This window comes from Falco peregrinus, chromosome 6 (assembly GCF_023634155.1).
Source record: "Falco peregrinus isolate bFalPer1 chromosome 6, bFalPer1.pri, whole genome shotgun sequence".
Taxonomy (NCBI): domain Eukaryota; kingdom Metazoa; phylum Chordata; class Aves; order Falconiformes; family Falconidae; genus Falco; species Falco peregrinus.
In genome coordinates, this window is record NC_073726.1 from 9773380 (window position 1) to 9799137 (window position 25758).

General features: G+C 37.7%; 1 protein-coding gene across 3 annotated transcripts in view; it reads left to right on the forward strand.

The window, feature by feature from the left end:
• Positions 1–1367: 1367 nt before the first annotated feature.
• The window catches only part of POT1 (protection of telomeres 1), a 75916-nt gene continuing 51525 nt past the window's right edge, over positions 1368–25758 (forward strand). For 2 of the 3 annotated variants that reach the window (XM_055807949.1, XM_055807950.1), the window contains exons 1-7: positions 1368–1497; positions 5761–5894; positions 11195–11267; positions 12685–12776; positions 18691–18801; positions 20494–20541; positions 21715–21829. In XM_055807949.1, coding sequence (XP_055663924.1) covers positions 5772–5894; positions 11195–11267; positions 12685–12776; positions 18691–18801; positions 20494–20541; positions 21715–21829 — 562 coding nt within the window. In that variant the 5' untranslated portion in view covers positions 1368–1497; positions 5761–5771. Of the gene's footprint in view, positions 1498–5760; positions 5895–11194; positions 11268–12684; positions 12777–18690; positions 18806–20493; positions 20542–21714; positions 21830–25758 lie in introns of those variants that run through there. The other variant, XM_013302724.3, reaches the window with a different exon arrangement.

Genomic DNA, 25758 nt, shown 5'->3' on the forward strand with positions numbered 1-25758 from the left:
TGACAGAACTTAGTCTAAAAATAGGGCTGATTTCACCCAACCTTTTGATGGACACTAAGGACATGGGCAAGTGACACCAACTTTCTCAGCCCATCTACTTTGCTTCAGATGACCAGATCATTAGACCTCCAGGTAACCATGTGTGCTTAAATTCCCAGTTCCACCTTAGCTCTGACTGTGGGCTATTTTTACCACACCTGTATAAAAAAAAAAAAACAACCAACAACTTAGTATTTTTGTTTATAAAAAAAGTCTCCTACATTAATACTCAATAGAAGGTATAGGGTTAAAATTTATTGAGAACAGTGATGACCAAAGAAAAGAAACCTGTTCTAGAAAAGGTTGTCAACAATGAAAATGAGTACAATACATAAATGTCAGTGAATCCCCCTCCAGAGGCTTTCTGAACATGGACAGATTTAAGTTCCAATTTTTGAACTGAATTTGAATTCAAGTGTAACTAAAACACTTCAGAGACTTAACTAAAACAGCTCCAAAATAGGGAGAGGGTTGTGAACGAAAAGCTTTAAAGGAGAGAAAGGAGAAAATTATTTCCAGTGGGACTTTTTAAAAGTTACTGAGTGATGAGAAAGAAGAAAAGGAAAGCTGTCCCAGATATTCAGGACTGCAGAGATGAGAAAGGGGAGAGAGCGAGCAGAGTCTGGCAGATGATGTGTCTCTTAGGTACCTAGGAGAGAGAAACCTGCAGGATCTAAAGAAGCTGCCTTGTTGCAGCGATGTTCAGCCACGCGTTATGCTGTAATGTTGGATCCTCAAGCACTGCAAACGGGATCTTTGCACGTGTGAACTTGCAGCACCCAAACATCAGCAAGCATGAAGGTACCCCTTGTCTTTGACAATGACAATTGCTCGTGCTCAAAGCCTGGCCTGATGCCTCCTGCCATTTACACAGCAAACAAATACCAGCAAGCAGCTGGGCTTCCCTCCCCGCCATGTTTTTTAACTTTCTGCAGGCGACAGCTTTTAAGCGTGCCTGAACCGGCTCCCAGCATCCACATTTTCCCGGCCACCGACGGCGCGCCCGCCCCCCCCCCCCCGCAGAGGCCTGGGAGGCGGCACCGCCTCGGCGCTTGCCCAGCCCGCCCGCAGCCCGCCCGGAGGCGGGGGAAGGCCCGGCGAAGGGCGGGAGGGGAGAAAGCCGCCCCCAGGGCCGGCACAGCTCCTGCAAGCAGGCCCGCACCGACACGACCGCTGGCGAGCCTCGCCACCCCGCCGCAGAGCCCACGGCCAGGCCGGACATGACACTGCGCTCCCCCCGCCTCCCCCTCTGCCGCCCCCGCTGAGGGCAGCGCGCGCGCTCGCCCCGCCCCCTGGCGGAGCCCACCCGAGGCGGGCGGGCGGCGCCGCCGCGCGCATGAGCGAGCACGGCTGGGCATGCGCGGTGGGCCGCGGCCGCGCGGCGCGGGCGTAAGCGCAGGCGTAAAAGCGTGGAGGCGGCTGCCGGGCTGTGCGTTCTCCGCCCGCGCCGTGAGACAGGTACCGGCGAGGTCGCGGGCCGCCCTCCGCGGTGCCGGCGGGCAGGGCGCGGTGGGGTGCTCTGCCCCTTCCGTAGGGCAGAGGGGAGCGGGCGGGTGGCGGCGGAAGAGGGGACCCCGTTGCCCTGTGCCGCCCCGGTGCTTTGCTGGGCTTTGCCTTCCGCTGTGAGACCTGCGGCTGCCGGGCGCCTCCGCCCCCCCCGCGCTGCCCTTCGCGCCGCTCTGCTGCGGCCCTCGAATCCCCGCTTTGAAAAGCACGGTGCTTTAAGAGTTAAAAATTCTTTTTCGCTTCTTCTTCGTTGACGCTGAGTGTACTGAAAATCAATTGCTGTCAATACGCTTGTGATAATACATAGAAACTCTTAGTTTTAAGGGCCTGGCCCGTGGCAGTGGCGGGGTTGGCGCGCTGAGGCGGTCTCGGTTCGCGTGCGCGCCGCAGCCCCGCCTCCCTCAGCTCCGCGCGGCTTGCGCGCGGTCGCCGCTTTCTAGAGGGGAAATGTTGCAGGGGTAACGGCAGCGTAAGAATCGGGTTTCCTCAGGTAACATTTAATTGTGGCCGCTTTAGCACGCTATCAGATTACTGAATTTTAATCTGAAACTAATAAAAGATATTTTGTTTCGGTTCTTTGTTTTTTGTTGGCTTGTTTTAAAACTAAAATTTCTAGTGAAAGAAGTACCAGCTGTGTATTAAGAATTAGAATAACTTAGGACTTATTTCCAGAAGATAAGTGCCTGAAGATCTGCAGCAACAGCAAGCTAAAGCCTTGCAGCTAAGAGAATATGTGTTACACTGCTGACTTGGTTTTTCCCTCCTGTTTTAGTTATCTGGCATGGCGTTTTCTCCTAAGAATTCTCAAGGAAATGACAAGTTACAAGTTTAGACTATTACAAAAAATCTAGACTACAGACTTTGGTCTTCACGAGTAGTCTGGATTTCATTAAGACTGCTGTACTGAATAATGGGCCATATACAATTTATTTAAAGAACGATGTGCTCATGTTTGTCTGAGGAGACCCTTATTGTTAACTTGAGGATGTACTAAAGCCTTGAATGGGTGACATAGGGAGTGTGCTAATTGTCCAGACACAAGATATGTTAATATTGTTAACTTGAAGATGTACTAAATCCTTGAATAGGTGACATAGGGAATGTTGTGCGAGATATGTTAATGACTTCCCGGAAAGTTAATTAATAGACATGAGTGACTTGTATAAAGAGAGGGCTGAAAGATTCCCTCGGTGTGCGTGACTTTGGTGGAGCAATCCCCCATGCTCCCAGCGCTGCCGAATAAAGATAACCTCCACTCACTTGTATATTGGTAAAGTGATTCTTTAAATCAGTACGACCAAAGATCGCAGATTGAGTTTATTGTAGTTTTGTACTTTGTGTGTTGTTCAATGGTGTAAATGTTCATTTTAATGAGAAAATTTCACATAAACTATATAAAGAGCGTATGGCTGTATCTCTATATGTGTGCACATTTAGAGTGAGCCATTATCTATTTCATAATTGTTTTAACTTCTGCACAGTTGGCCCAAATACTGAGCTGACTAGTATTTGTGTTTACAGGGGCTTCAGATATCTACTGATATCTAAAGATACCATTTTGACTAATCACATCAATAAGAAGCTGATGCTTTTGGCTATTCCTTATTCTTTATGAAACTTTGGTGAGGTTTCCTCCAGAGCTCCACACAATAGTGTGTTTTATTCTCTGATTTGGAGAATTAATTTACACATTTCTCTGCAAGTCACATCTGCTTTGATAGATGAGGAATCTCCTCATGCCTCTGACCACTACACCTTGCTTTTCCTGACGTGACATTAATCCTCTTTATATAATTTTGATGTGTCACTGAAGTATTTCTTGGTTGTAGAGATGGGAGTAATCTTTCCAATTTACACCTTACTACTTATGTTTTCTTTGCTTCTCTGCCTCAAAGCTAATCTCTCATTAGGGCTTGAAGAAAAGTTGTGTTCTAGAGGAGGGTACAGAGGAACAGTTCATTTGTTGTAGCAAGAGCTAGAGACAGGACCCAGTAGTGTGTCCTGCGTTTGAGCAAAGGCTCAATTGTTGGGTGGATCTGAGTAATTCAGGCAAAGGGGTGTTAATTATTTGCTGTGCTGCACACTGGATGGATGTACTACGATGACATCAAACTATAACAAAAGCAGATCTAATTTTGACTTCCTCCTTCGTGAAATCAGTTCAGGAGTCAAGATGTAGAATATGAATATGCTGATTTTTTTTTTAGCCTTGTGTTTTTACAAGATTAAGGGCTTGCAGCTGTTACAATTGAGTTCCATTGTTAATAATCACTTATATTTTGGAATTTTGGCAGTATGAACTAAAAGTGGTAAAGCATGTCTTGCATCTTATTTATAATTTAGGGTGCTATTAGGGACTCAGTTTGATATTTTTTGTTATTTTTTTCTTTTAAATGTATCTTGATTAATTTTTACTGAAAGAAATAACAATTTAATATTTTAGGCATCTGGACATGGAAGACTAGTATGATGGAGTTTTTAATCAGAAAAAGACAATAGGGAGAAGTCTTGCTTTGTGATCTCTTTGTCCTCTTCCAGAAGAATGCTTGTTTATCTTGATCTGGGAGACAAAACCCAGAGATGTTAATTCTGACTGTCATTACCCTATTTTCCTTGTATTACTTGTTCCTATGTGTCCTCAGATCTATGAGGTTTATAGAACATCGTTCCATTACTAGTGAAATGAGTTTTCTTCTGATTTGTTACCATCTGTCAAAGTTCAGTTGGTTATCACTGAATCCTAGAGATTCTCCTTGCTCGAAAGAATTCAGTAACTTGTATATTCAGAATGTACAGTGAAGTGATTCCCAGTTCTAACAGGAGGTCGACTTGATCCGTTTGTCATGTCTATTTTGCAGTGCAAAGGTCAAAAATTAGTCTTTAAACCTCTTTGCAGAGCCATTGTCTGATTCTGTAAGTGCACAAGCCTTTGGATGTATGCTTTGTCTTAAACACTGAAATTGCTGGGCTCTCAGAGCTTGTATCTGGGTTCTGCTACACCTAAAAGGAAATGCTAATTATTTTAATCAGTTCACACAGAAAGCAAAACACTGTGAACCTGAAAGCTTTCCTTATTTCTTGTACATACACTCCAGATCATACCTGGCAGCCTAATTCGTGTCTGTGTGTGTTTAAACTGTGGAACTGCAAGTGAGAAGGACAAGTATAAATAAAGTCCTTCAAACATATTGTAGGATTTTTTTCTCTTAGTAAGCTATGCTTGTTGCTCAGAATCTATGGCATTTTAAGTAAAGGTGCCTCCTGGAGCCGCTGTGTCTTCTGAATGTTGTAATAAGGCCTCCTTATTTAATGTACGCTGGAGAGGAAGTTACAGAGAAACAAGTTGCTTGTTGGCTTACAATATATAATCCCCTACTTTATAATGTAAGCAGTGAAGATGCATGGCCTTGTTATTCTCCTGAATTCTTGGGGCCGCTTTGCGTTTTGGAGTACAGGAGGACTGGTTTTCAAAGGCTAAGTTACAATCTAAAATAAGACCCACAAGTCAGGTGCTAATTTTTTCCTATTTGAGATATGATATTTATCAGACTTGATAGAATGTATTTTGCTTTTAAATGAATACTTTCTTGCCTAGGTACAGTAGCTTAAGGAACCAGAGGTGGTTTTGCTATTACTGCTTTTAAATGTTAAGAAAAAAAGCTGATGCCCATCTTCTGTTCTTTATTATTTTTTCTCTACCTGATACATTGATCAGTTTTTTAATCTGTACATAGGTGTATTTTGTTCATTGTAAGTTAAAATGACAGATGTTTTACTTTGATGCAATCAAATTATCTTACAGGCAAACACCTGAATATAGAGACTGTTTATCCATGACCTGTGCTGGGACTGGGTCATTCGAAGTCCCTGCTTGGTTTTTAGTGTACATTTCTGTATGTGAAGTATTCACATTGTTTACCCTTTGCATTTGTATATAAAGTAACATTTTGTTACCATTTGCAGCATTTGGAATGTTTGCAGAATAATTTGGATGGCTGTCTATTGCCAAGGAAATGTTACTTTCTCTGTTCCTGCTATTCATGGTAATAAGAGATGAGGACAGTCCCTCTGAAGATTTTTTTTGGCCTACGTAATTAAGCTTTCTTATTATGAATTAGATAAATACTCCCCTTTCTGAGGAAATTGCAACTTCTGGTAACTCTTAACTTGAACAAGAGGTGTAGCTTCAGGAGTCTATTTATCACTTTTGTTTAGATAAAGCAGCTATGCCTGTTCAGTTGCTGAGGATTGTTAAAGGAGAATCTGAAACCTCACTGCCAAGCCATCTGCAGGAGGAGGATTTGGAACATTTGCAAGAAGGCTTTGATCATACAAACAAATACTTTCAGGTAAGTTAGTAATAAGAGTTTTGGCTTTGAAATAGCTCCTGCTATAATTATAAGGGAGCTCCATATTCCAGCCTGGTTGGTGATTTGCTGCAGTTGTGTTTCTTTGTGTGCATCTGTTGCATATCTTTAAGCAATGCAAAACTATGACCCTGTTGTACTTCATTGCATGTTGCTATTGACTTCGTTGATTCATAGTTCTGCCCCTTCCTTTTAAACTGGCACACTTTAAATTTTAGAAGAATGGGTTTTTTCTTGTTTTCTAAACTGTGGACCTGTTTAAAACCACATTAATATACAGAAAGCTGTGCTGAAAATGGAGGGATTGTAGGGGTGGTATTTTAATATTAAATAAGTAGTAATAAACACTACCATCCTGATCAGACTTAAAGATCAGATTTCAGATAATGACTTCTAAAGCAGTTTTCCTTTCTTGTGTGAAGGAATGCAATATCCGGTGTTATGAAGAGGACTCTGTGGCAGCTACCTGCACCAAGACACAGTTAGTTTCTTTGCCATTACCAAGTGTGCATTTATACTTCACAGTAGTCCCACATATATTTAAGATTAGAAGTACAAACCTAGGGTACTAGTGAAGTGCAGAAATATTTTTTCTTCCCTAAAACAAATATACTCTGTAAAATGTGGTGTCACTTCTTGAGAGTTTTCTTTTTTAACCTGTTCAATTTTTTCTGTGAATGGTTCTGAAATACTTTTAATCATCTCTGGTGCTTAAGTGGCAGGAAATCCACATCATCCCAGGCTTGCCTTCAGGCTGTTACAGGAAAAAAAAAAAAGAGAAAACAAATAAAAAAATAAAGCAAACATTCAGTATAAAACCTTAGGTGGTTTGCATCCTTAAAAAATGGCACAAATATTTTAAATAATATGAGCTGAACTGGCCTAGTCATTTTCTGTATCAAAAAAACTTTTTTGCTTCCCCAGCTGTATATTTGCAGTTCCAGTTCTAGTGCTTACCTGACCCTGTGATTGAGTCCATTCATGAGAAATGAAGTGGCAGAAGGCTGTCCATATTGATGAAGAGAGGGTAGTTTGCTGCTGCTCTCCTCTCTGAACTGGTTTGTTACGGTGTCAAAGAGATGCCAGGAGTAGCATAATCAGGTAAAACAAAAAACAAAGCTGCCCTTTTTGGAAGCAGGGTGTGATAGGAGGTGATTTGATTGAGAATGATCCAGCTTACCTTAGGTCTTGTAAGAGAACAAAATGGAAACATCAATAAACCAATGCTGCTAGTAAATGAGGGTTCTATTTCTCAGGGTGTAGTTTTCTGTCCCCATTCACCTGTAGGACATACAGGTTTTCCTGCTTTTAAAAGCTGTGTCTGCAAGCACCCCTGACATGGGAAAACAGGGGTTCTTGTTCACAAAGGAAATGATGAAGTAGACAAAAATGTATTATATATTAGAAGATGTTTCTGCGAAAATAAATGTTTCCATTAGGAAAGCGGAACAATTGTTACCAGACTATGTTTTAAAGCATACATGGTGTTATAGCCCATTGTGGAAAGAGAAGGTGTATGGAATCTTTCTCAGACTTCTGCCTTGTATTGAAAGAACATCATGCTGCTGCTGACACGGATTAGTAGGTGACTAAAACGGCTTGATATGTGCTCAGTGCAATGGGACAGCTGATAAAGCTGTGCTAATGCATCATTAAATGTGTAGGAAAATCCAGTTCTGCAGGCTGAGCTTGAAGCAAACCTTAGAATGCACTGATGTTAGGTTATCTTAGCAGTGGCACAGCACACTGTCAGTAGACCTGCCAAAATAGGGATCAGGTCCTGCTTTGAGGAGGGAGGAAGGGGAGAGGAGGATTTTCATGAAGTGTGTTACGGGAAAAAACAACAAAAAGCATCTAGGATGCTGCTGTCTGGCTTGTGTGCCTCAGTCCTTTGGTTATTCTGAAACTGTTTTGTTTCCTGGCATCTCTCTGAACAATACAAAATTTAATTTAAATTTGTGGGAACACAGCATGAGCAACATCTATACATCCTTAGTCACGATGACCATTAACTGAACTTGATACCTTCTCCCATTACTTCATCATCCTCTGGCTTTTGCTGTGGCAAAGCTGAACCAAACCTGAAAATCAGCTGCCAAGTCAGCTGTTAGACCAGACTGAGGAATGAGGCTGCAGCAAGGAAAGAGTCAGATTCAATAAAGGAATTGCACGTGGTCAGTCTGAGACTGTCTAAGTGGCATAATGAATGGGGAGGGGTTGGTTTCTCTATGGGCTCAATAAACAGTGCAGGATTTGTGGGGGAAAAGTGAATTTGAGCAGGTTTTGCTAAAGTAGATTTTGTTGGAATTTGGAGCCCGAGAGTTTCAGGCATGTTGAGAAAGCAGTGGGTAGTATTTCTGCTGAGAAAGAGACCTAGAGCATACGCCTTTGTGATATGGAGAAATAGTGTGAAATAGGGACAATGGACATCGATTGTGATTGTATATGTCTGCTCAAGGAATGTGGGTATGGTGTCTGGTCACATAGTCACACAGCTTTGAGGAGACACCTACCCTTCTTCCTCTAACAGAGGGGCTATTTATAAAAAGGATGAGAAAAGGATGAGAGACATCCCAATGTTATCTAGAGGAAGGGAGTGCTAAGTCTTCTTGCTGGAGAAGATCAGATGGTCACAAGGGCATGAATCACCTACAAACCTGCAAGACCACCACATTCCAGGCAAAGGACTGATAAGCTAATTAACATACGAAGCGAGAGTAAGGTAACGAATATGTATAGGCGTTAATTGAATATTCATTTGTTTTATTGTATAAATGTGAGATGGTTCGTCACTTCGGGCATGCACGCTTGTGGAGGAGCGATCCCCCGTGCATCTGCGCGCAATAAACATACCTACTTTATAACTTTTGAGTTATAGAGTTTAATTCCGTACGTCATTTGGGATACAGAAGAAAGTAGTGGGGCCAGACTATTATAACAGAGAATGTGGTCCCAGAATTTGAAAACTCGTTGGAAGGGTACTGGAAGGTAAAAGGAAAAATAATGAGTAAAAAAGGTCAGAAAGCAGTCTCATCAATGTATTCTGCCTTTAAATAGCAGGCTTGGACAGACTGAAATTTCTTTAGTAAGAAAAAAATGTATGTATAAATACAGACTGTTCCTGAGGTGACTTTGTTTCGTTACAAGGACGTTATTACAAGAAAAATTCTGTAGTATTTTATTTATCTGTGAGTACAGTTCAGGGCATACAATCTCATCAAGAGCAATTATATATAATATTTGAAATATTAAACAAAGTTGTAATATGGAAAACAAGTGGCAGATCTTTCTGCAAGTATTCATAGACAGATCTCAGATGTTATTTTTGAAACAGAGCAAGGTCTTAAAAAGATTAGTCAGGATGTTTGGTACAACGCTCTAGGTGATGGTCTGTTTGTATTGAGAAGGGAATGTACTCTGAATAATAAGAAAAGGTTCCACTGACAAGTAAAGGAATGTACCACTGGATGTTAAAGGAATGTACTCTGAATACTTAGAAAAGATAAGGTGGGCACCTGAAGGAGATAAGGAGACCAGGAGTCAGGAAATCGCTGAACAAAGAAAGTTGAAAGGTTTTCTCCACCTAGATCCCACCTATTATGAATAGAATGATTGGATGTCAAAATCAAATGAATATGTATGTAAAGATGTAACCTCTCACGAAAACTGTGTGAAATACCTAACTTTTCACTGAAAACTTTGGAGCTACTTTGTCCGGTGCGAATCAGCTAGCTCCCCAACATTGCACGAAATAAATACCTTTGCTGCTTAAAGACAAAATTTGTCTCTGAGCAGTTAACTCTGTGCTGTTTTGGCATAATTTTGCAGATGCTAATTGTTAAAGTAAGTACTTGATACTTTAGTCTCCTTACAGAACTCATTACTCTTTCCTGTGGAAAAGTAGGAACTTTACCTGTTAAAAACATATGGTCATAGATTTTTGACTTTTGGTTTGGTCTTGAAGCACTGCTGTCTCAAAAGCAATAAAACAATATGGTACATGTTAAATGTAATTCAACATGGCGATTTTTTAGTGTAATAAAATATACTTTGGGTTGAAAAAGGTTGTTTTGTGAAGTTTTAGTATTTCTTTATAAAACAGTAAAAATGTTGAATTTGATTTGGATTTCTCCTCAACTAACATGTTGTAGAACTAAATTTACTGTAAAAATTCTCTACAGTAACAATTTGCTACTGTGTGTATAATCCTACTTTGGCTTAAGAAATGTTTACGACTATATTAAACAAGCTACCCACTGAGTATATACTCTGAAATCATTATGATTTACCTGACTGTCCTCTTAAAGTTGCTTTTGTGCATTTATAGAAAGATTGCCCCTGCTTATCTCATTACAAGAAACCTTTGACTTTATTTCCTGTGCTGTTCGTGTAGTTCTCTAAACACTTTATATAGTCTGTTTTAATTTTTTTTTAGTTTTTCTTTATTGAAGAAGTTTCTGTGGTTTTATCCTTGAGAAGGATACAGTGCTTTACCTGCCATGCTTTGGAAGAGTACAATTGACTAATGTTTTTGCTACTGTTAAAAGGAGAACCTTTTTTAGATGAGAGGTCTTTCTTTCAAAACACATTTATTCCAAAGGGATGTTAACATCACTGAAGTTGCTGGTCTGTGACTTTTGCTTCTTGTAACTTCAACTTCACTATAGAGTATTTTTACCTAATTAACAGAAACTTTGCAGCTTTTAGAGTGTTTGTATTGCTGACTAATGAGTCACTACAGTTTCAGAACTTTGTAATACTGTTCTCTCAGCTGTACAGTTTTTTTCACAGAAGATTATTCAACTTCATATACATCTTTTATTCCTTGACTGTGATTTTGTTTTGATACTTGTTGTAATCCTTTGCCAACATTTTTTGAGAAAGTGCTGTATCTTTTAAGATTTTGATCACCCTACCATTTTAGCTGTCTTTCAGGTTTTGTGCTAAAACTGTAGCCTTTGTGCTGTTATTGTAACTAGTAAAGGTACTTCCATAGCTACTATTCCATTGTTTAGTCTAAGCTTGTCATCTAGTCATAGCATCTAAGTAGTGTCGACATGTCATATTTCCTTTGTTAAAGCTCAAGAATATTGCTCTTCAGTGCTGTCTTTATCAGGTTTTATTCATGTTTTTTTAAAGAATTCAGATGGTAATTTGCACTTTAGTTCTACCTTTTTTTAGCTTACTGCTGTTTCGGCTATTATCACTGTTCCAGTAAGTGTGTAGTCTTAGTTCACAATTCACAGTTGGTTTTGTTTGTTGTTTTTTATTTTACTTTTTAGGGAATAGTTGTTCTTTCCCACCCATTAGTGAAACTTGGAGATGGGACTGACTTTTTGAAGATTGTTCTTCAAGGTACTATATTTAAGTATACATTTTAGATTTATTTTGTTGAACTACTTGACACTTTTTTTGACCTCATGCTATTACATCACTAGTACCTGCTTATTTTTGTGTTCAGTAAAATGTTATATTTAAACTTTAAAAGTGTTCATTTTCTACAGAAACAAGATTACTTTAAACTTATGCCAGTTAAGTTAATGGGAAGAATAGAGTCTTTATATTTCAGTAGAGTTCTCGTTGCAGAATGTTTTAACATACTGCCCTGGAAACGCATTAGCTATATGTACAGCTTTAATAGTGTATCTTTAAACTGCTTATCATAAGGAAGGAATAAGAAAAATGCACGCTTACTATGTAAGTGCGCATTTAATATAGGTTGGTATGTTGATTAGCAGCAAAATATTTGTATTTCATTCTGTTTTAATGTAAGCACATAAGTCTTTCAATGTGTCTGCTTATATTAGAATACCTGACTGATCAGGTGAAATTCCATTTCTTAAGTTGTTCATCATGTAATAAATTATAGTAAAAAACAGTAGTCCCTTTTAAGTCCAAAAGTTCATCACCCTTCCAGTCAGGAGGGAGGAGGACGTCATTAGTCAGGAGTCAGCTGAATTCAAGATTTCTGTTCTTTTCTATTTTCTTCTCAGCTGCTTCCTTACACTAATTAGAGAAACATCACTTGCTCCCTCTGAGCTTTCCTAATTCTACAAATTCTGTGACTGTGTCTGAACACCAGCCTGGGGGCTGCAGATCCTACCTGGTGATGTTGCTTGTAACTGGTGTTAGCAGAGCTGAATGAAATTGATGGGACCTGAGTCAGTTTCCCTACTGGCTTCAGGATTCCCAAAGAGGGAGGCAAACCTTCTTTGAGTCTTCCAAATTTCATGTGACTGTTCAGGAGGGATGAGATTTCCTGCACATTTTCCACAGCCTCAAAAACTAGGTTTGCACATCTAAATAATCAGTGTTGCTTTTGAAACAGTAAAAAGTAGAAAACTCTTAGAATAATAATGTAATTTCTGCTTCAGTCCTCGTGGAAGGCTCTTTATTTGTCTGTGTCCTGGAACATCTCCAGTTTATATAGTTCTAAAATATGATTTGTGTTCATGTAAAAAATCAAATGTGACTGGATAGTATTTCCTCTCTCACACTATACACTGAATTGGCCAAGTGGAAGTCTTTGTCAGTTCTGTTTAATGTACACATTTTAATAGGTCCTCTTAATGAAGAATATTCTGCTTGATATACCTATAGTTATCACATAAAAGAAGTTGGATAACTATTTGAAAGGATTTTCTATTTGTAGATTAATCGGAATGGAAAGTGTTATGCTGTAGAGTAACTTATTTTGGAAATCCCTTTCCATTGCTGTTTTGTCTTGGAGAAGGTATGGTGACTGGAATTGCTTCTGCTTTTCTTTCTCTAGATTTGAATAACTTGTGTTCACGGATCAACAGCATCAATATTTTAATATATGGAAAAATGGCAGTGGATTGTGCGAAAATGATACACTCTGGGGTAAGATATTTTTTTTCTTGCCTTAGGAATTGTTTTCCACAGATGTACATTGACTTCTTGTCTTTATATGTGAAAATCAGAAATAGTCTATTCAGTCAACTGAAATCTATAAATATGAACTAGAAAAAAACCCACCCAAAAAGTTTGCTTATGTAAATTCTTTCTAACAATAATATTGAAACAAAGCAATTCTTTTTGTCAATGCTCTTTACCTAGCAAGTAAAGGATCATGAATATGGATGATATTTATGTTCATAATTTGAATGTTTATTGCCATTAGGTAAGATAGATTGTAGGATTAAATTGATTCAGTTATACTAAAAGCTTTAAAAAAATAATCAAAACTATGTACATGTTTTTTTTATTGGCTGGGTGCTGGTGTCTTCCTTTGGCAGAGATAAAAGCTTGGGGGTTTTTTTAGCTTCTGGGTAAAGGACATTGGCAAGTCAGCCTACGAGTTTGTAAGACAGTGTTGCAACTAAAGGAGAACAAGCTGCAAACAGTTACTTCAGTATTTTTTATGAGATTGCCTGTCAGTTTGCTGACACTTCAATATTAGCCAGATATAAAATTAAAATTACTATACAATACGTTATTAGCTTGTGTTAGTGCTTTTTCATTTGCAATATAAATTCATACTAAATCATACTATGTTTTGGGCTGGAAGGAACCTTTAAAGATCGTTCAGTTCCAACCCACCTGTCATAGCCAGGGACATCTTTCACAACATCAGGTTCTCCAAAACCCCATCCAACCTGATTTTGAACACTTCCAATGACAGGGCATCCACAACTTCTCTGGGCGACTTGTTCCAGTGTCTCAGTGTCTTACCACCCTTAATGTAAAGAATTTCTACCTTATGTCCAATCTAAACCTAGCCTCTTTCAGTTTAAAGCCATTTACAAGCCTTGGTAAAAAGTCTTTCTTCATCAAAAAGATGGGAAGTTTAGTGAAGAAAATAGAGCTTTGTTTTGACATTCTTAGAAATATTTGTTATGCACAAAGGTTAAGGGCTTTGTCAAGTATGGAAAAACAATGGCTTAGGATTCTGTCAGGGTTTTTCAGCTCAAACTAGTACACCTCAGCTCTGGTGATCTGTGTATTGAAAAAGGGTAAAAATTATAGCAGACCTTAGGGCAAATACCACTTAAAGTTCAAGTTGCTCTGAATCTGTGGAACATTTTACTTTCAGTTCAGAGACTTGTGTATGCTTTTTATGTAATTCTACCTAAGATTAAATAATGACTTGCTTATTTTCCAGCTTTGAGAGAGGGGTGGGGTGTGGGATGGGGGGAGAGGGGGGGGGGGGGGGGGGGGGGAAGATCTATTTATATTCCTTGAGAGGGATCTTTCTGTTTCTGGATAGTAGCTTGCACCCTGAATCTTACTGGTTTTTAAGGATGCATGAATCAGTTCATGAAATAAATGGGACCAAAGCTGCTAATTTCAAGAATTACACCTAAAATTAGAGCTGAGGTATTTATATAATGTACAGTGACCTATATTACAGTTTTTCTATAACTATGTGCTTAGAAATATTCACATGATAACTTTTGAATCCCTATGTTTTCAGCATTGTTAATCTGACTAAATTAACATGGATTTCATGAATATATGCAGATAGAAGGAACTAAATGTTTAAATATTACTTTTGTCATGTAGACAATCCTCAAAGAGCAGGTGACATACACTGGCTGCCTCTTCAAATGGGTGAAGAAGAGTATCTCAGCTAAGAAAAAGTTGTTTATCCTTATGTTTTTCCCAACAGAGGTGTAACTCTGAGATTTTTATCATTTTTCACATTTTAGGTGAAGTCAGTAAGAGGTTTGGAAAGTACAGAACATGTAGGGCAGACTGACATGACAGTGACATTTATCTCTCTAAAAAGCAAGGCTAAAAAAACAGTTTAATAAATGTTTAGTGAATAGTTGAAGAAAGTTTTCTGAAGTTATAGTTGTGACCTAGTGCAGCATTTTAAAAAAAAAATAAATTGCAAGATCATGTATTGGTGAAAACTTCCCGTGGAAATGAAGGATTCTGGCATATATCTTTGTAGACCCTTCTCTCTCTTTGTTACTCTTACTTTGCCTTATTTCCTGTCACATAATGTATTTTATTAAATTAATATTAATAATGAGAAATAATATTAACAGTAATTAATATTAAATATATATTTAAATAGCTTACTGTATTTTTTATGAATCAGTAAAATACTTCAGAAGTCTTGCTTACAATGTGATTCCTTGTACTTTAGGGAATTTTTTCTGGCATAATTTACTGTATGGCTTCCATCAGCAGTTGGTCAACCTTGTGCCACAAACAGAATGGGTTAAAACTTTGATTTTGGAGAAATCACTGAGTCTAAGAAATATTTTCCAGCAAAAGGTGCTTGCTCTGACAGATGGCATGGTGGTAGGTCTTGGGAAGTATACATTTTCTGTAGTATGTGATCTATTAAATACATCTTTGAGAGCAAAAAAGAAAATTCTATAGGGCATCTTTTTCTATTTACATCAAGTATCTTCTCCAACGAGCATAGGTTATATGAAGGAAAAGTCAGCAACACCTCATGGTTGTGAATGAAGGATTTCACAGATTGAATTCTTTCAAATTGATTTAGCTATCAAGAATAAAAATTACCTAGATCCTTTTAGTAGAACCCCTTTAGAGATTGTGCTTTTAATTTATGTCAAAATTGGTGCGTGGCCCTTTTCAGCCCTTTGATACGTGTGAACTTGAGGGAACAACACGGGGTTTTTGGGCTGAGTGGTAAGGTGTGCAGGTCAGTTTTACATTGGATTCTGCTGTGAATCAAAGCCTTATTTCAGTGTTTGTCATATACCATGCTAAAGAGAGAAACATGCCTGGAAGATCAGCAAAACCAGTCTGCTTAGGGCAGAAAAATCTTCTACATCCATCAAATATGTATAAAATAAGAGTGACAGTCTTTATACAAATTTTTTGGTTCCACAGAATTTTGACAGTGAGCCCAGAATGGGTAGTTCCTGAACTTATTTCTAAATATACAAACCGGAGAATCAATTTTAAATTTGAAGAACAAATTGGCTGTATTGTCCTGATAATAATAAGAATATTGAGCAAGGCTCTGAGTGGCAATTAGAAGATAAAGATCAGTACTAAAGAGCTGGGTAGGAAACCACAGCGCACAGAGGACAACCCTTAGACAGCCAGAGTACACTAAAACCAGTGTTCAGTCTTCCCCAGTAGAACCTTTGTAGTACTTTCCGTGTGTCTCAAGCGAGGTTTTAATTGTGGAAGAATCTGAATGTGAGGGAACACAGTGACTTCTGAAACTAGCAGAGTTGCAATTTGGCAGTTATGAAATAGATTTAATGTTTTTAAAAAAGGCAAAGTTTTAGCCATTAAAGAATTACTTCAGTAAGGTCCAGTATTTTTGTTTGCCTCTTACTGTTTCAAACTTCAGTTTTGTAGATTTTCATATTGTAATTCCCATACTGTTACAGCTTTAGCTAATGAGCTTGGAGGGAGGAGCAGGCTATTCCCAAAAAATGTGAATAACCATGTTGTTCTTGTCTCCTGAGAGGCTTTTGGTTTTGTAACAGATTAAGTGTCAGGGGAAATACTGTCTTTCCTTTATTTCTTACTTTTATTTGAATGAGGGGAGTAGGATTTGGTTTTATTGTTTCAAAATGTTGGTTGAATCTTAGAGTTTTTATATATGTATATATGTGTGCAGTGTAATATTCTTCTGTTGGTAAGAAAATCCACCAATTTATGTAAATGACTTTGATTCCCAAGCCACTTATCAGAGAATTTTGTAGCTAAAGGTCAAATTGAAACTAATCTATTTTGAAGACTAATATAGCATTAAATTTCAAAGCAGTGTGCAAACCTTGTGTAAAGTTTTTTCGTGTTAAAAATCTGCAAGTCACAGCCTGTCAGAGTTGACCATGAATTTGTAACAGACTGGAGAATATACTTGTTCTATCTATAAAACTAGATTTTGAGGCTAGTGCTGTTGTCTTTTCCTCATTGAAATTGCACAGTCCTTTCACAGGTGATTTTTGAATGAAATGTAATGCACTGCATATTACTTGAAAGTAGTCACCAGTGATCTATTACTATTCACAAAAAAGTTTCCATTATTAGCAACTTGTGTAAAGGCTTGAGTCTGTAATTTTAAAGTTCCTTCTGACACAGGAGAACAAGGCAAGTCAGCTGTACAGAGCTCCAATCCTGACTCAGCAACCAAGTCCTAGAATCTTGTTCAGCCTGCAATCTAATAAAATGCTGAAATGGGAATAATGTATAGAAGGGCAAGCTTTTTAGCAGAAGGTTGATTTCACTGTTGAAGGAACATTTGCATGAGTAGCATCAGCAACAGTGAAAGGAAGGACACATGTTAACACCTGGTTTCTGCAAAGTAGCTGAGTTTCCTGAAGCTTGTGTTTCTGTGTGGAAAGAATGAAATGACTGTCACATACGTTAGTAGGGCGGTGTGTTCCAGGCGCAAGAAATATTGAGCGGTCTAATTGTTTTGACCTATTTTAACTTATGTAGCTCTGAGTATGGGTTACACTAAGGTGACTTACATGTTGTCTTTTAGTCAAAATATACATTGTACTCCCATTTACAGCACTACCGGAAAATCACCATGCCCTAAATAGTTTCCTTTTGTATTAAACTGTGTGATTAAACTTTTTTTCTGCAGTAATTATATAAATCCTTTAATAACTAAATATATCACTGTCACTTAAGCTAGTAGCCTTTATTGCACAAAACATTAAGGTTTTGGATCTTAAATCATTTAGAGTAGCATTGTCAGATTGCTGAAATAGCAAAAAATAGCCATCATAGTGCAATATTTAGCTAAAACTGTCAACTTTAATCAGAAAACCCTTTTATATCTTGTAATCAAATAAACACGTGAATGAAAGTCATTCAGTAAAAGCTTATGGAAGTGCTTTTGGTAGAAGGTCAAATAGAAATAGGGTTCCGAGTCTAACATGTTTATTGGAATGGATCACACTGGTATAGCCCTGCTATACAGTTCTTGTACCAAAGGAACTGATTTTAAACGAGCTTTACGTTGTATCAGACTTTCCAGCATTATCTTTGTTTGGTCAGATACCTTTCTTACTATCTCTGTGTCCTAAATATGTTTTCTATTTCCTCCCCTTAAAAAAAAAAATAAAAAATGTAAGTTTGCTGCTAAAACAGTGAGTTGCTTCAGGGGCTTAAATCATTTACCCCTTAAATCATCCTTTTCTTGTTGGTGTCTGAGGAACTTTATACCAAAGTGAAAATACAGTTGCAAATGCAATTACTTTCTGTGCCAGAATCGCAGGAGTGACACCACACAAGTTTGTAATGTCTCTTTTGCTACCAGAAACCTACCTATTGATTGACCTACCTGTTTGACCCTTAAGAAGGAAATTTGGAAGACCAAACCAGAAAATATCTACAAGTAGAATCTCTTCAAAATGTAGTTGTAGCTCAGTAAGAACTAAGTTCTGAGGAAAGAGTGTTTTGTCACTACTGATCTGATGTCTGATTCCTTTTCTAGCTTAGTTACACTTAACTCAGAAAGGAGTCAGTCTTCAGTATTTTGGAAGGGGAATTATGCTTTTTTATTCAGTGTGACTCTTCCCCTCTAGCCCTTTTCAAAATTAGCATTCAGTCACAGTAGCATCGAAAGCACAAAAAAATTTAGCAGAAATTGAAAAAAAAAATGCTCACTGGCATTGGTTGGAAATATGAATTCTGTGGATGGAAACCTAAATAGAGAAACTTGAAGGCAGTGTTGAGAATTTGTTCAGGCTTTCTGTTTCTTGAATTTCTTGAGACTTTAGGGTGAAATTTCACATCACATGCTCTTAAAAGTATGTGGTACAGCCTATGTAATAATCTGTTTATCACCCTGTTCCCATAGGACACAGTTGTAGTAGCAGGATTTAAGTTGGCAAAATCACCTACAGCAGCAGAGGATGGTAGACATCATTGCCACCTGGAGGCATCTGAAGAAGATGGATCAGCCATTTATGTACGTGAGTACCCAAAATTTTTTTTTTCCAAATACCTTTACAGTAGAAAAAGCAATAAAATCTATTAGGATCTGATACATTAGATTATTTTAGCATGTTTGTCAGGACACATCTCTGTGTGTCTTCATACAGTTTTGTGATAACCCAAACCATGCAAGATCCAAATTATCTTGGACATCCCCAGTAAATTTCTACTTGTTGAGCGCAGAAACTTGACCTTAGTTGGCTTTACATAGATCCCTAGAGGACTATTGAAACCTGGAGAATGGTTTAAATCATTCTCATGCATGACACAGTGCGGAAATGCAGACAAGGTAGAGGGAGCAGGAGTGGTCTTGAGTTTATAATTCTTAGGTTTTTTTCTGGTCTATGAGTTTGTATTGCTTTAACTCACATCATTATACTTTGCCTTTGAAATATAGGAATTCCTAGATTGTTAATTTTTGAAAGAGTTACAGCCTTTTTTCTGAGGAAAATATTTGTTCTTTTGTGCTACTCTTGCATCAGTACAGTTCATCTTACATGCTTCCATCTTTGAGATATGAGAGTGGAGGTACCCTGTTCTTCCTCTGCTGCTTCTATGTGTGGTAATGCATCAGCAGTGCATGGCTGTTGTAGGCACTGTGTCTTTGCTTCAAGAAACATTTGCTAATCTTTTTAAGCCTAACTAGGTATTTTAAAAGTTATAGGACTTTAAAATTACAAAAGTTTAAATACCAAAGTATTTAGGATATTTTGCATTTGGAAAACTGTCATAGCCCCTCCATGGGGAGCAGTGAGAGTGTCTGGGTGTGGAATGAAGCTTAAGTTTTCAAAAACTTTGTTGGATGCCTCAGTGGGAGATATTTCTAATATTTGTTACGAAAGTTATTACAATAGTTATGGGCATCTGGTGAGAGTGTGTTGCATGTTTTTGATGACTGTAATTGTTTACTACTGTTAAGAAGGAGGATGATAGTATTGAACTGAACTCTCAGTGACAATGCTGTAAACTATTCTGTAGTCAGTGAAAAGGAAAGGGCACCTTCACTGGAGAACAATAAAGCATTATACTGTATGGTGATTCCTTTGAGCCCATCCATCAGATTTTGAAACAAACTTAGAAATAATTATGAAAAATTAAAAGCAAAAGCATATAGAAAAGTGTCTTTCTAAAATGCATTCTGTGCCATTATTAAGGTGTGAACTTTTTTCTGTAAAATTGTCTGAAAATAATTTTAAATTTAAGAAAATATTTTATTTCAGAAAGGCACTTCTTTCCCCCCCCAGAATTTACCTCTATAGATAATTAAAGTTTGGCATGCAGCTCAATGAGAAACAAAATCAATTAAAATTGTAGTGCAGACTGTTTCATGACATTTTTTATTGATAGCAATGACATACAGATAGAAGAAGTATGTTTCACTGAAGATAATAGCAAAACTGTGCCCTGAGTTAATGTGACCTGAGTTATACTGCACTTCTGCTTTAGAAAATATGTGTTACTTAAAGTAGCTTTTGTCTGAGTGTAATCAGAGTAAATACTGTTTTCTTTGTAGGATAAAATTGTACTAGTTTCAGAAGTGATTCACATAGCAAAAGAGCCTGTAATGCTGTTTTATATTTGCTTATGGTGTTATATTTGCTTTAGAGTTATCAAATGCAGTGTCTTCAATTTTGTAATCAGCAAGTTTGTTATTTTTTCTCCTCAGATTTATCCTAAACAAAAAAAATACGCTGCTTCAGAAACTGCATCTGTGGTGAGTTTATATTTGGGATGTTTTTAAACTGTGAGAGACTAACTACATGTAAATAAGAATGTCTGGATGGAATTCTTTTTCTTTCCTGCCTATTACACTTCCATACTCTCATCACAGCAGTTATTTAGTTTTAAATTTTGCAAATAATATGTCTGGAAAACAGAAGAAAATATGAAAAAGTAATACTTTTCTGTACTTGCAGTGTAGTTATTTTGATCTCAAACTAGGCTGTATGTTGGTTTGAGAGATAAACTAGAAAGGTAATGGTCATTCTAAAGATCATGCGCTTTACAAAAATGTAAATATGAATCTTCCTTTGATTTATAATCAGACTTCATGTACTGGTCTTATCTTTTGATTAACATTTAGAACAAACCTTTATGTGTCTAAATTAAAAATTTACAGGAGATAGTATATTAAAGGCATAGAAACTGGTGTATGAAATTCTATTATTCTTTATCATAAGGTTAAAGGTTTAGTACTAAAGATGCTACAGCTTGGCTTTGTATTAATTTGGGAAGACACTTCTTTTTTCTCCCCACCCCCCAGTATAGTAATAGGAAACCAGTTTTCAGTCCGTTTTGCAGAATTTGTATTCTTTAAAAGAGACCAATCAGCATATAATGTAACCTTAAGGTGAAAGGATAGTAGTCCTTAAACAGTAGAAGGTAGTCCTCAATTTCTTTAATCCTCCAAGAAATGCTGTTTTAATGAGAAGACTTACACAATGGCTGTGAGAGGTAAACCACCAGCCCCTGAGACAGTGATCTGTGCAGTGACACTGTCAATAGTACTTATAAAATTATTTATGCATATACTCTGAAAAACCCTTTGCATGGACATGTTAAAATCAATCAGTAAAAAATCACTTTCCATCATTCTTTCTTATAATTACTTTTATTCACCTATTTCATGTATTGAAACTTATATGGACATTATTTTAAGGAAGATTTCTCAAAAAAATGAAAGTAAGTCTTGTGTGCTTTATTAGGTGTGAAAATACATATGTATGTATCTTTAGAGAGTCTAAAGTGAATAAGGAAGAAATAGATAACCTTTTTTCTTTTTAGGATTAAATCATATCTGAGGGTATATAATGTTAAAAGACAAAATTATGGATGAATATTTCAACAATTTTTTCTTCTCTTCCCTAATTTTATCATGCCTTTCCAGTCTGTTGCACCAAAATATGTGTATACTCCTCTGAATCATCTTAAAGATGGAACTATAGTGAATTTGTATGGCATTGTGAAATTCTTCAAGCCTCCATATGTAAGCAAAGGAACTGGTACGTACTATATTCAAGAAATATAAAACTCCTCCATCAAACAGAACTGTTCTTACGATGTTTATTAAAAATCAGCCAGAACAAAAAGTTCAGGTGATCCTTTGACCACAGTTCTCAGTTAACCTCAAGAAAACAGAACAACAAATAGGTAAGGGATATCAGTCACTTTAGGCAGACTGGTGGACATAGTAAATGAAGAAAGTGTTTATGAAGCTAATACTATCAGTAGAAAACAGAGAAAGTGACCTGTGCAAAAAAAAAAAGCGCAAAAGCCCTGCACCTGTCCTTGTGGGAAAGGTTTATTGTGTAAGTATGTGCAATTCTTCCTTGAGATTTTGACAATGAGTTTTATGAACTGCTTATGCGGTGCCAGTATATTTGTTATTTGGAGAAGCTGTGCAACAACTGAATTTTTTCTGAGAGATGAACACTTAATGATTGTGTTGGTTTTGCTAGAAGATCATACCATTTCACTAGGTGCTCAGTAAGTATACAGCTAGGTGATATCCCTGCTAAATTCAATTAAGTAGTAGTTTCTTATTTGATTCAGAATTAATCAAAGTATTTTATGCTTGTTATAAAGTTACTGTGCATTTTAAAGTTCAGGGAGGGTTTCCTCTTCTATATGTATTTCTAATCAAACAAAAAAGAATAATTAGGATGGTGACTGATTTTTATGGTGTTAGTTATGCATGCAAGTTTCTTGAACAATGTCAGTAGCCATGAATTTGGCTTCTAAATACCAAAATTTAAGTGAACGTTAAATCAGAACTAAGAATTAGTGGCTTGTTTGCAAAATCTTTTCAAACAGATCTGTGTGATCTTACTTGCTCAAAAACTTGCCAGCAGCAGTCTGAAAGGTGATGCACGCAAGGCATTAAATGCCTTTGTGAGAGCACAGTACTATAGCTGCAGTACCATGGCTTCCAGAATGAGCTTTGCTTACTGTTGGGTAGCTTGAAACAAAAATGAAATAGCCAAAAGGTGTGCAAACTTGGTGGCACACTTGAAAAAAGTTCCAAGTCCAGCTAAGATTCAACTAATGGCTTCACTTTTGAATACCAAGCAATCTTCACCCTTCATTTGAATCAGTTTAGAGTGTAGGAGAAACGTCTGGGAGGTCTGTACAAATACATGTATACTACTTTCAGTATGTTCAAATGAACTGTACTGATATAATCTGTATTGTGGCTATGCTAATTACTTCTGTTTGGTGCACATAGTATTCTTCTAGATAAGCAGGTATACTGGTTTGAAAGATCCTATTGACAGGAAATCTTTGCTCTCGCTTGTAGCTAAAGTGTGGTCTAACGCTTGCCTACAGAAAAGACAAGACGTGTGTGCTGCTCTCTGGGCTGTAGTACACCAGGTGTCAGCTGTACTAAAGGCAGCCACCAGCCCCGTCAGTAGTCATAGTAACATAGGAATTTTCAAGAATATATGAAATTAACTAGGTCCACAAGCTAATGAATAGCTTGCAGCTAATGAATTCCTTGCAGCAGGGAGTTCAGCAGTATTTTTACATACTGTTGGCCCTGTCAACAGAAGAAAGCATATATCTGCAGCGTTAGGGCTCAGTGCCCTGATGTCTGCAGGAGAGCAGTTCTGTGCTTCCCATACAGTTAGTTGTCAAAATGTATGTTCCTGTTTTTGTTTGTTATAGAAGGTGACAAGGCTTGTTCCTAGAAAACCTTTCTGCTGTGCATTCTTAGTGTTGAAAAGGCAGTAGTGTTCCCAAAATAACTCTAAAACATAAACAAAAAACAAGTCTGAAGAATATGGGATAATCTAATTTAAACATAAACATTTGAAAAATAGATGTAGTCATTAAGTTGGGAACTAAGCCAGTAATGGTCCATCTGTTTTTATAGCAAATATAGCATGTTTGGTCGGGTTTTTTTTTCCTTTTGAGACTGTGTAGAGTAGGATAAAATTAATGTTAATTTAGTCATCAGTACACTAAAGTTATTTTTCTAAACAATAAACTACAAATCTTTAAGATTATATATTGTTTTGAGTGTTTTATATAGGAAAAAGCAAATGGTAGTTGTTAAGAGAAGGCTGTGTCAAAGTTGGTTGTCACTTTTTTCAGAAAATAATTGATTTTTAATACTGTAACCCAGTAAAAGTGGAAGACTACAGTTTTCCAGTTGTTTTTCATTAGAAATGTTACAACACAACAGATATTCCTAGATGTAAGAGAGGAATAACAGTAAATGAAAGTGTTTGCAGGAACTCAATGCATTTAGTGTGGAAACAGAAAAGTGTTCTGCTCTCTAGTTAGAAATGCAGCCATTCATAAAATACTAAATTAAGTGTGTGCATGTTTCCTCTGTGTATAGCAAATCAAGTTACAGTGCTAGCTTACAAGTAATAGTAATAAAATTTATTCTACCCCTAGAACTGAATACTTTTGGAACTGTCATGTGATTTAGCTACAGTTAATACTTAGGCAATACTTAATATTTATAACATATTAATTGAAGGAAAGATTCCAGAAGGAGCTTTTCAAAGGTCAGAGATAGATTCCCAGATACTAGTGAATGGGTAGTGTCAGGTTGCTGGGGGCTTAAGGAGAAGGATTTGGGGCTGCCAGGCATGAAAAAGGTTTGAAAATGGGAAAGAAGCAAACTGTGCTGTCTGTGGGTGCCCTGGGGATTGGCCTCCAGGAGGAGTGGCTGGGGCTGCCCTGGGCCCAGCACAGCTGGTTCCAGCCCACCTGTCACAGGGCCTGGCTGAGCCCCTTGGTCAAGGTAGCAGTGCCTCTGGGAAAACCAAGTGAAGAAAGGGCAAAACACGGCATGGCACTGAGAAGTGAGGAGGAAAAATGTGCGAAACAACCCTGTGACACCAAGGTCAGGGAAGCAGGAGGGGAGGAAGTCATCCAGGTGCTGGAGCAGACCTCAGATGAGCAGATTGTTCTACAGAAAAAGCGTGTAAGGACGGAAGGAGCGTGAAAGAAGAGGATCTGTTATGGACTGACCACAACTCCCCATTCCTCATCCCCCCTGCACTGTTCTAGGGAAGAGGGGAGGTAGAGATGTTAGGAATGAAGAAGTGAAGTTGAGCCTGGGAGGAAGGAGTTTGGGGGGAAAGGTGTTTTAGTCTTTTACACCATTCTACCCTATATTTACTGGTAGTAAATTAAATCTTCCCCAAGTTGAGTCTGTTTTGCCTGCGATGGTAACTGGTGAGGGATCTCCCTGTCTTTATCTCAACCCACAAGCTTTTCCACCTTATTTTCTCCCCTGTCCTGTTGAGGAGGCAGAGTGAGAGAGCAGCTGGATGGGCACCACACAACCCACCAAGGCCACCCCAGCATATATGCTAGGACTCTCTGGGTTTTTCAAACATTCCTGTTCTTTGGGTTATAATGAAATGAGTATAAATCTGCAGAAAGGATCTTGAGAAGCAAATTTCCTTTGAAGATAAAAATCTCAGGGGAATGAAAAATCTCTTTATCTTAAAAAGACAAACAATAGTAACAGAGTCTTCATGGTTTCTCAAATAGAATGAGTAAATTTAAAAGTTTACAAAACACTTCTTTTGGGTGGGAGTTCTCATTAGTGATATTCTTTCCTGCTTGACACGCCACTAAATCTGCTAAAGACTTTGTTATAAAGGTCATTATACAGAGCAGATAAGTGTTTTGTTTTTAACATTAAAAAGTTAAATTATTTTAATTTTGATTGTGCAGAAAACATCAAAAAGTCAATCTGCCAAACAACATCTGTCCACTGTAGTGAGCTTCTCAAAATCTTCATTTTGTGTTGCTGTATGGTGATTGCTTATGCTAGACCTGTTCAAATGCTATCAGTCTTACAATATCTATATAATATATAGATACATAAATACATATATATATTTATTTGAAAAGTTGAGCTCTCACTGATAGTCTCAGCCTGCAATTGTAATAGATTTCTTAGCTG